This window comes from Perissodus microlepis, chromosome 16 (genome assembly GCF_051167445.1).
Source record: "Perissodus microlepis isolate ML-2025 ecotype Zambia chromosome 16, ASM5116744v1, whole genome shotgun sequence".
NCBI lineage: Eukaryota > Metazoa > Chordata > Actinopteri > Cichliformes > Cichlidae > Perissodus > Perissodus microlepis.
Genome location: NC_140476.1, coordinates 12,912,329 through 12,922,586, shown reverse-complemented (window position 1 = coordinate 12,922,586; position 10,258 = coordinate 12,912,329). Strand labels below are relative to the sequence as shown.

Sequence of the window (10,258 nt, the reverse complement as noted above, 5' to 3'; positions counted from 1 at the left end):
TGTAGAAGACCGCCTCCTGGTGGGCAGATTGGTACTGCAGGTGGGATGTCGAAGAAAGAGATCTAGATATTTTTTTAAATGAATATTGTAAATAAGATTGAAAAAAATATATGAAACTTTTAGGACTTGATATTGGCATTTAAAATAGTTTAATGAATAAATTAGATTAATTTTGTAATTTAAGTTATTTCTTAATCTGATGTCTGTTTTTTGTTAATCTGATTGATCTTTGATGGGGGACCTTGGATCGTAATTAGATTGCCATTTGTGTATGAATGTTATTATTTGGCACTGAATTGAAGTGGGCTCGACTTCACATCAAATCAATTTGTTTAGGAGAATAAATTACACAGGAAAATAATTTGGTCCAATAAAAGACTATTATGTTGATCGGAGGACATAAAAACTTGAAGGGCAGACAATTTCACCTACACCAACCTCGACTTTTTCCCCGTGTCCCTTTGTTTTCACCTGCTGGCCTAAGGAAAAAGTGCAGGAAGCAGGAGTAAATCGTAAACGCCTACTGGTCACTCAGCTTGGCATGAAGAAAAGCAGGAAACTGAACACACAGGCTGGAATTTCTTTTCTAAAAGTGAAGTGGAGCCGCCCAGAAACATGGGAAGAAAAACAAAAAGGATTGTGTATATCAAGTTTAAAAATAAGTATATGATAAATTATGTAATGTGTCAAAACATAGTGTTTCAGATGTCGCTGGATTTGCTAATACTACCTCTCACCATAATGCTGATAAAATATCTTCTTCCACTTTGAAAGCCCGAACCTTGTTAAAAATAAATATGTATAATTGATAACTTCACCATTTGAGTCAGAAGATAAATTATTAGCATTTGAACTAGAAAAGTAGTCAACTGTTGCAGTATTACACACTTAAGTTATACAGTTGCTAACATAGCCTGGTTAAGTAGATCAAGAATGTCCACAACTTCACACAACACTTTTATGAGAACTTTTATTGACAATACTGACGAATCACCACATGTGTGGATTTTGGTGGGAATGTGTTACTTTCACAACATCTGGAATGCGTGATGATGTTTGATTCTTCAGTACTCCTCTCCCTCTTCATCCTCCTCTCCCATGCTGTCAGTGCCCACCTCTTCATAATCCTTCTCCAGAGCAGCCATATCTTCTCTGGCCTCTGAGAACTCTCCTTCCTCCATGCCCTCCCCAACATACCAGTGAACAAATGCTCTCTTGGCGTACATCAGGTCAAACTTGTGGTCCAGTCGGGCCCAGGCCTCAGCGATGGCTGTGGTGTTGCTTAGCATACACACGGCCCTCTGCACCTTGGCCAGGTCTCCACCAGGAACCACAGTTGGAGGCTGGTAGTTGATACCCACCTTGAAGCCAGTGGGGCACCAGTCCACAAACTGAATGGTGCGTTTGGTCTTGATGGCTGCGATAGCAGAGTTGACATCTTTGGGCACCACATCACCACGATACAGCAGACAGCAGGCCATGTATTTACCATGACGAGGATCACACTTCACCATTTGATTAGCTGGTTCGAAGCAGGCATTGGTGATGTCAGCCACTGACAGCTGCTCATGGTAGGCTTTCTCAGCAGAGATGACCGGGGCATAGGTGGCTAGAGGGAAGTGGATACGGGGGTAAGGCACCAAGTTGGTCTGGAACTCTGTCAGGTCAACATTCAGAGCTCCATCGAAACGAAGTGAGGCTGTAATTGAGGACACAATCTGGCCAATCAGCCTGTTAAGGTTGGTGTAGGTGGGTCTTTCAATGTCAAGGTTCCTGCGGCAGATGTCATAGATGGCCTCATTGTCCACCATGAAGGCACAGTCAGAGTGCTCCAGGGTGGTGTGGGTGGTCAGGATGGAGTTGTACGGCTCCACCACTGCTGTGGAAACCTGGGGGGCTGGGTAAACAGCAAATTCGAGCTTTGATTTTTTCCCATAATCAACAGAGAGCCTCTCCATCAGGAGGGAGGTGAAACCAGAGCCAGTGCCTCCACCAAAAGAGTGGAAGATGAGAAATCCCTGCAGGCCAGTGCACTGATCAGCCTGAAAATGTATTAGTTCATTATTATTAAAACCCTTAAGTCATTTAGTTGAGCAAAATGTTTAATATACTCCAAATCTATAGCTTTGACACTGTCACAAAGTCTCACCAGTTTACGTGTCCTGTCCAGGACCAGATCTATGATCTCTTTGCCGATGGTGTAGTGGCCACGGGCATAGTTGTTGGCAGCGTCCTCCTTTCCTGTAATCAGCTGCTCAGGGTGGAAAAGCTGACGGTAGGTTCCTGTACGCACCTCATCTGCAAGAAACAGAAGAAAAAAACGTTACGAGTGCACAAGCTAGTGTCCTGTATTCTTGCATCAAATTAAGAGGAGTCCCTTTATTTTGCAGACAGTGACAGTTTAGAAATAATAACAAAAAAAAAAAAAAAAAAAAACACAATGACAATTTGCAAGAAAATGAAATTTAACCCAAACATCTGGGGTCATTTTTGTTTGTTTACATCCATCTTATCAGTTTTCAGATTATCCATGACAATATATGCAAGTACTTGTTTATTTGCACATTACTGACCTATGACAGTTGGTTCCAGGTCAACAAAGATTGCTCTGGGGACATGCTTTCCTGCCCCCGTCTCACTGAAGAAGGTGTTGAAGGAGTCATCTCCTCCCCCGAGAGTTTTGTCAGAGGGCATCTGTCCATCTGGCTGTATCCCATGTTCCAGGCAGTACAGCTCCCAGCATGCATTGCCCATCTGGGCTCCAGCTTGGCCAACGTGCATAGAAATACACTCACGCTGGGGGAGGGGAAAAAAAAAAAAAAAAAATTTAGACAAAGCAAGATTATGTACACATATACTGCCTGACACCAGATATCATAATTTGAACTAGCTATGACTGCTGAAAGGCACAACAATATCTGGGGCACTTATTTAATGAGTACTAATTGGGGGGGGGAGAGAAGACTCATAGGAGTGTATATCCTTAGTCTGCCCCCCATTAATTTACAAGACAATGTTCAATTTGTGACAAGGAAATACCTTAGTAAGGAGAGAAAGCTTGCTTACTGAAAAGTTTATCAGAACACTAATGTTTAAGCTTTCAGTGGTGCATATAATACAAGCAACGCAGTATCTGAACTCTGGGTTTTTACAGTTGAATGGACAGGATATACAGTTAATAACTGCAAGCTCCTCATTTGCCTAAAAGATAGTTTTATAACTTGGGGGAGGGAAAAAAGGCAACATACAATCCTGCATATGGCAAACAGGAAGGTCATGCATCAAGAAGAAAACCTTACCCCCACCTCTTAATCCTGAATCTCCTCCCTTTCCTCATCCCTCCCCATTTTGTGTCTCCCCTCCCCTATCCTGTCCGGCTCCATAGCGCTGTGTAACGGGAAGGGATGACTGTCTCACCCTCTCTTTCTCTCCACATCCTTCAACCCTAAAATTCTTAACAGCTGCAAAATGGCAGCGAACTAACGCTCACTTGTAGGCCAGACCACTCCTCTTTTTCCCTGTTCATTTTAATCCATCCCCCACTGCCACGATTACCCTGCTCACTACTTTGTAGTTGTGAAAACAGTATCCTGTGCTTGTTTAGGAACTAAAGACTTTATATATTTTCTCTTTTTATACTAAAAGCTCTGCATTAAGGAGGTTTGAAAAGGACAACAGTTCAACTCATTGTCTCATCTGACCTAGATTTCCCAAGAGTACAGAAATGACTTCTCTTTTAGTCAAATGCAAGTACACTAGTGCATTGTTCTCACCGAATTCTCAGACAAGCCCTAAAAAAAAAAGTTCTGTATAAATTTAGCTCAAAAGTATGATCACTTAATATAATCTGATTTTAAGTAAACTCCCACACAACACTGAGGACTTGAAGCATTTAAAAAAGCCTAGATATTTAATCCATGCAACAGAAACAAAGGAGTAAGGAGGGGAGAGAGAATGAAAATTTCAAGGCTACGTCATCAGCCAGACAGTTACTCACCATTTTGTCTGCTTGTCCTTCGACCGACGTTGAGGATTCAGACACAAGGCAGAAGTGCAGAAAAAAGGGAGACTCGGAGTTTATATAGACAAGGATGTGGAGGGGGCAGGCAGGAAACCACAGCAGGCAGCTGCATAGCTCATTTGTGGGAGGGAACAGCAGTTAGAGGGGGGGGGGGGAGAGGGAAGTCCCTAATACGTATTTTAATGGCATATCTCCTTACATTTATCTACATAAGATCATTATGAAAAACATTTTTTTCTTACTGTTATATACACCTCACTCCCCTTCTGACTTTCCTGTGTTCTCTTTCCTTTTCCCCCGTTTGTTTTCTCTGCATGTCACGTCTCTGTGTGTAGCAGGTGTGGCTCGTTATGTTTCCCAGATCCTCTGTAATCATTGTGCACACCTTTGATCCCATCAGTCCACTAACCAGCAGTCTGTCTGATCACGATCTATAAGAGTCATTCCCTGTCAGAGCTTTCTAGTAGATATAGTATCCCACATATTTTGTTCTGGTTTAGTTTAGCTTTCTTCACTAGTTACTTCTTTGTTTTGTTCTAACTCATATCTCTTTTCTCTGGATCTGTCCACTTATCTAAGCCAGAAAAGCTTCTCTCAACAGCTCCCCTTCAGACACCATCATCGGCCTGCCTACAGTCTTTGCTGCTTCTGCTGCTGCTTCTTCTTCTTCTTCTTCTTCAATTTCCCACCTATTTCTTCTTCTTCTTCTTCTTCTTCTTCTTCAATTTCCCACCTATTTCTTCTTCTTCTTCTTCTTCTTCAATTTCCCACCTATTTCTTCTTCTTCTTCTTCTTCTTCAATTTCCCACCTATTTCTTCTTCTTCTTCTTCTTCTTCAATTTCCCACCTATTTCTTCTTCTTCTTCTTCAATTTCCCACCTATTTCTTCTTCTTCTTCTTCAATTTCCCACCTATTTCTTCTTCTTCTTTTTCTTCTTCTTCTTCAATTTCCCACCTATTTCTTCTTCTTCTTCTTCTTCAATTTCCCACCTATTTCTTCTTCTTCTTCTTCTTCAATTTCCCACCTATTTCTTCTTCTTCTTCAATTTCCCACCTATTTCTTTTTCTCAGAGTGTTTATGTCTGTTTGCAATGGCACCATTTAGAGTTTCAGAATTAGTTAGATTTTTTTTAACACATAACTTAAATGAGCTGATTATATTGTAGCATGCAAATACTCCACCCCCACACATTTCTTAACATACATATAATATAACAAAATCAGTAGGCAAGGAGATTGATAATGCTACTTTATGCAGTCATCTGCACCCACACACACACACTGAGACTTGTCTGTGTTGAACCACTAAATAAATAATCATGCGAGATTACTCTAGAAAAATGGAAAGACTGACATGTTTATTTGGGTTATTATATGTAAAAGAAAAATGCTTTAATGGTAACAAAAAAAAGCGATGAGAAGTAAACATTCATACAAACAATCAAGTAAGATAATCCAAAGTTCATCAAATGAAATAATATGGAACACAAAGAAACTTCAGCGTGGTAATTACAATAATGTATCACAGATTGTGAAAAGATTAAAAAAAGAGAGTTTCCAAGAAATGTAGAGCTCAGTTTTTAATGCAGCTTTTCAGCCACTCTGTTTGAATCATAGTGCAGTGATTCATACAAAACGGAACTGGGATTCTATTGTTGCTGCAGGCTATGGTCTGAGTATGAGCTACACAAGCAACACCAGCCAGAGTCCGTCGTTTTTTTTTTCTCTTGCTTTCATTCTCAGAGTCACAGCTGAATGGTATATAGAAACTGACATAGGAGCCCTTTCATAACTTGCATTCCTCATGGGAGAGGATAGTGGGGGGAGGTGCAAGAGAGAGAGAGAGAGAGCGAGCGTGTTTAAAGCAGGCAGAAACCAGAGAAAGAAACTATCTTAAAACACCAAAAGCACATTGTACTCTTTTGCTATGAATATAAACACTTTTTTTAAATGGCACTGTGATAAGAGAAATGTAAAAATGTAAAATGTTTTTGAAATGTTTACATGTTCAACTAAGGTTTTAGATTTGGTTTGATTTGTAAATTTGCCATGGTACTCAGCACACAGTGAAAGATATGTTATTTTGGTCTGTTTTTGTGAAATATGGAGTATTAAAATTGTTCACAATTTGGTCACACAAACTGTAACGTTGTTAGTGAAGTCATATTTCTGATACATTTATTTTCACTTCAAAAAAAAAGCAAAAAGCCACATTTTGAAAACCAGAAAAAAATAAATTTACTCTGGATTAAAATCAGTATTCTTCTCCCTCTTCATCCTCCCCCACATAGTCAGCACCCACCTCTTCATAATCCTTCTCCAGAGCAGCCATATCTTCTCTGGCCTCTGAGAACTCTCCTTCCTCCATGCCCTCCCCAACATACCAGTGAACAAATGCTCTCTTGGCGTACATCAGGTCAAACTTGTGGTCCAGTCGGGCCCAGGCCTCAGCGATGGCTGTGGTGTTGCTTAGCATACACACGGCCCTCTGCACCTTGGCCAGGTCTCCACCAGGAACCACAGTTGGAGGCTGGTAGTTGATACCCACCTTGAAGCCAGTGGGGCACCAGTCCACAAACTGAATGGTGCGTTTGGTCTTGATGGCTGCGATAGCAGAGTTGACATCTTTGGGCACCACATCACCACGATACAGCAGACAGCAGGCCATGTATTTACCATGACGAGGATCACACTTCACCATTTGATTAGCTGGTTCGAAGCAGGTGGTGGTGATGTCAGCCACTGACAGCTGCTCATGGTAGGCTTTCTCAGCAGAGATGACAGGGGCATAGGTGGCTAGAGGGAAGTGGATACGGGGGTAAGGCACCAAGTTGGTCTGGAACTCTGTCAGGTCAACATTCAGAGCTCCATCGAAACGAAGTGAGGCTGTAATTGAGGACACAATCTGGCCAATCAGCCTGTTAAGGTTGGTGTAGGTGGGTCTTTCAATGTCAAGGTTCCTGCGGCAGATGTCATAGATGGCCTCATTGTCCACCATGAAGGCACAGTCAGAGTGCTGCAGGGTGGTGTGGGTGGTCAGGATGGAGTTGTACGGCTCCACCACTGCCGTGGAAACCTGGGGGGCTGGGTAAACAGCAAATTCGAGCTTTGATTTTTTCCCATAATCAACAGAGAGCCTCTCCATCAGGAGGGAGGTGAAACCAGAGCCAGTGCCTCCACCAAAAGAGTGGAAGATGAGAAATCCCTGCAGGCCAGTGCACTGGTCAGCCTGAAAGTGTATTAGTTCATTATTATTAAAACCCTTAAGTCATTTAGTTGAGCAAAATGTTTAATATACTCCAAATCTATAGCTTTGACACTGTCACAAAGTCTCACCAGTTTACGTGTCCTGTCCAGGACCAGATCTATGATCTCTTTGCCGATGGTGTAGTGGCCACGGGCATAGTTGTTGGCAGCATCCTCCTTTCCTGTAATCAGCTGCTCAGGGTGGAAAAGCTGACGGTAGGTTCCTGCACGCACCTCATCTGTACAAGAAAACATTGATAGATATTTACTGGATGAGAAATCAAAACATTTACTGTTTCTACTTTGGTACAAGAAACCTTTTCGAGGAATAAGAATATAATGGTGTTGTTTAATGAATTGAAATTCTACAAATAGAAATGCAAAAAACAGTAAACAAATATATAGCTCTGTTTAAAAACATCAATATAGAACATTAAAAACTATCCAGCCTATGTAAAATATCAAATAATACTGGTGCTGACCTATGACAGTTGGTTCCAGGTCAACATAGATTGCTCTGGGAACGTGCTTTCCTGCTCGTGTCTCACTGAAGAATGTGCTGAAGGAGTCATCGCCTCCTCTGACAATTTTGTCCGTGGGCATCTGTCCGTCTGGCTGGATCCCATGTTCCAGGCAGTACAGTTCCCAGCATGCATTACCAATCTGAGCCCCAGCTTGGCCCACATGAATGGAGATACATTCACGCTGCAGAGAGTGAAACTGCTTTACTTTCCACATGTCTACATGAGTGTTATCAAGCAAATTATCAAACCCAATTTAAGCTATCATACTGTACACTTATTGTTGGCTTCAGATAAAAAACAAACAAACCAAGATTACGAAACAGATTTGATTTAATTGATTATGTACTACTGTCATGACAATTCTGCTTAATCCTGAAGAATATTCAATGTCTCACAGCTATTCAGAATATAGTAGCATGTTCTTACAATAAGTTTTACACTAGCTAATCATATCTTACCATACTTTTTCTCTTCAAAGTGTCCAAGTATCGGTAACAGGATGTCGTTCCCGAGGCAGCTGTGATACTCTGCTTTATATACCTGTGGCTTATGGTGTATAGTGATTTGATATGAACTGTAATCAGACCTACTGATGAGACCAAGATAATATCATATACTTAACAGACAATGCAAAAGGAGGTCAACACCCTATTCATTGTGTTAGTCTTTGAGTGGATTGTACAGGTGTGTATGTTTCACAAAGCAGAACGAAACTCCAGATGAGGGGAAGGTAACCTATAGTTTCAGCTGGCAATTCTCACTGTAGTGTTTGCAGTGGCAGCTTATGTGATTTATCATTTTTTAAAATAAAATAAATAAAAAAAACCTCATCATGCTTTGAAATAGTTTTTTTAGTTACAATATTCAGTCAGGGATAAACACAAAGACTGAGAAAGAGCTCCTGTCAAAAACTGTGAAGTTTATTTTACTGAATATGAAGTATGGTGCAAATAACTGTTTTTTCACTATTACTGACTTTCCATTGCCATATTGGCAAGTTATAATATCACAATTTTGATTTTCATGTTTTGAACCACTAACATTATAATGGACAAATATCTTTTTCTGTCTTTACTATTTGCTTTGACCAGCGTCCCAACATTTATAGGATCTGGCCTTGTAAGGCTAATTTGTTGTTTCTATAACTTATTAAAATTTATGTTGATTGCTAAAAGAGTTCTTTCTAAATAAAGTATGCATGATACATGCTCCTATGTTCTTGCTGATTCTTCAACAAGGTGCTAACATAACTCACTGTTCTAGTTGTTTCACTGTATGCATAACAAACATCAGTCAACATATACTGTATATTGTTCAGTTCTGTGATATGTTAAACAAGTTAAACCACTTTCTGGAGCTGTAGGTGCCCACAGTAAGAGCTGAACGCAAAACATATGAGAGTGTTGATTCATTACTTTCAGTGTTTTGTAATAAAACATTAAAGCAACCTGTGGTTGTATTATTCACAAATTCTACATAGAATTTAATAATTATTCTCAGGAGAGAAACTGACAATATTTGAAAGTTAAATAGTTACTAATGTACTAAATGCACTTAGTAGAAGGTCTCTGCACTTTCATATATACCATGCTGTGTAATTCTTTTTTGTCTTGAAAATAATTGTAATAACTATTAACCTGAAGTAAGAGTGATACCGTAGTCTAAACTGCACTATTCATTTTGAGCTCAGTTCCCCTCCTGAGGGAGTGAGACTCACTTACCAAAGGAGTAAATGACGTTTTTGTCATATCCTTTTATATCAATCACACAACAAAGCTCTTTTGTGTTAACAATGCTCAGTGCTATATCATATTAAACTCTATTGTACTATGTACTATGTGTTTTAATGTCTTTTAGACACAATGGTATAGTTTATATAATTTTATAATTAAAGCAGTCTTACATTACATTTTAGTACAGTAAAACATATTGAATGTAAAAAATTCTGAGCATTTAATGCTATTCCTCCACAAGCAGGGATTTCACTGGAAAAAACACACATCCTATTATGTGATTTGTCATCAAGGGTGTTGCATAAAGCTGTGACCCATTTCTATTATTTGAGAGTATAGTTCTCCAATGTCATATAATTAGATTTTAGACTAGTGGATCATAACAGGGCTGGGAAAAAATGAGATGACCTTTGCGACCTAGAACAAAGCAGAATGTCAGAAAAGGATTTAAATAATTTCTGTGTTTCTGTGAGGTCTTTATATGTGTAAAAAACAAAGTAAAAGTCAGCATAAATTAACTGTATACTGATTCCTTAGAAGATTATAGTATAATTTAAAAAGGAAAACAAGCATAGCATTAGTGGTATAAAGCTAAAAAAAAAAAAAAAAAGAAAAGAAATCATTGGGCATGAATAGCTTATTGTGTAACATTATACTACAGGATATTTCTAACTAACTCGGCAGGTCATTTTTAAAGTTAATACATTTTGGGATCAGTTAAATTTCAATTCAGT

The 10,258-nt window shown here is 39.6% G+C and overlaps 1 protein-coding gene and 1 pseudogene across 2 annotated transcripts; both read right to left on the bottom strand.

Annotated features, from left to right (window-relative positions):
- Positions 1 to 955: 955 nt before the first annotated feature.
- On the bottom strand, positions 956 to 4,127 carry LOC146370492 (tubulin alpha chain). Its single transcript, XM_084908734.1, has 4 exons — positions 3,998 to 4,127; positions 2,574 to 2,796; positions 2,150 to 2,298; positions 956 to 2,042 (listed from the first exon to the last, which is right to left on the bottom strand). The coding sequence occupies exons 1-4, from the start codon at positions 3,998 to 4,000 to the stop codon at positions 1,065 to 1,067; spliced, it is 1,353 nt and encodes a 450-aa protein (XP_084764860.1). The 5' UTR covers positions 4,001 to 4,127; the 3' UTR covers positions 956 to 1,064.
- A 2,133-nt stretch (positions 4,128 to 6,260) lies between these two features.
- LOC146370491 (tubulin alpha chain pseudogene) lies at positions 6,261 to 8,005 on the bottom strand (annotated as a pseudogene). Its single transcript, XR_014802888.1, has 3 exons — positions 7,750 to 8,005; positions 7,358 to 7,506; positions 6,261 to 7,250 (listed from the first exon to the last, which is right to left on the bottom strand). The product of XR_014802888.1 is annotated as a tubulin alpha chain pseudogene (transcript).
- Between the last annotated feature and the right edge of the window lie 2,253 nt (positions 8,006 to 10,258).

Bases quoted from the DNA above. Each gene is read 5' to 3' on its own strand.
- LOC146370492 (XM_084908734.1), bottom strand. The intron at 2,299-2,573 runs GTCAGTAATGTG...TGTTTCTTGCAG, and splicing joins CCTGGAACCAACTGTCATAG to ATGAGGTGCGTACAGGAACC. The intron at 2,043-2,149 runs GTGAGACTTTGT...ATACATTTTCAG, and splicing joins TGGACAGGACACGTAAACTG to GCTGATCAGTGCACTGGCCT.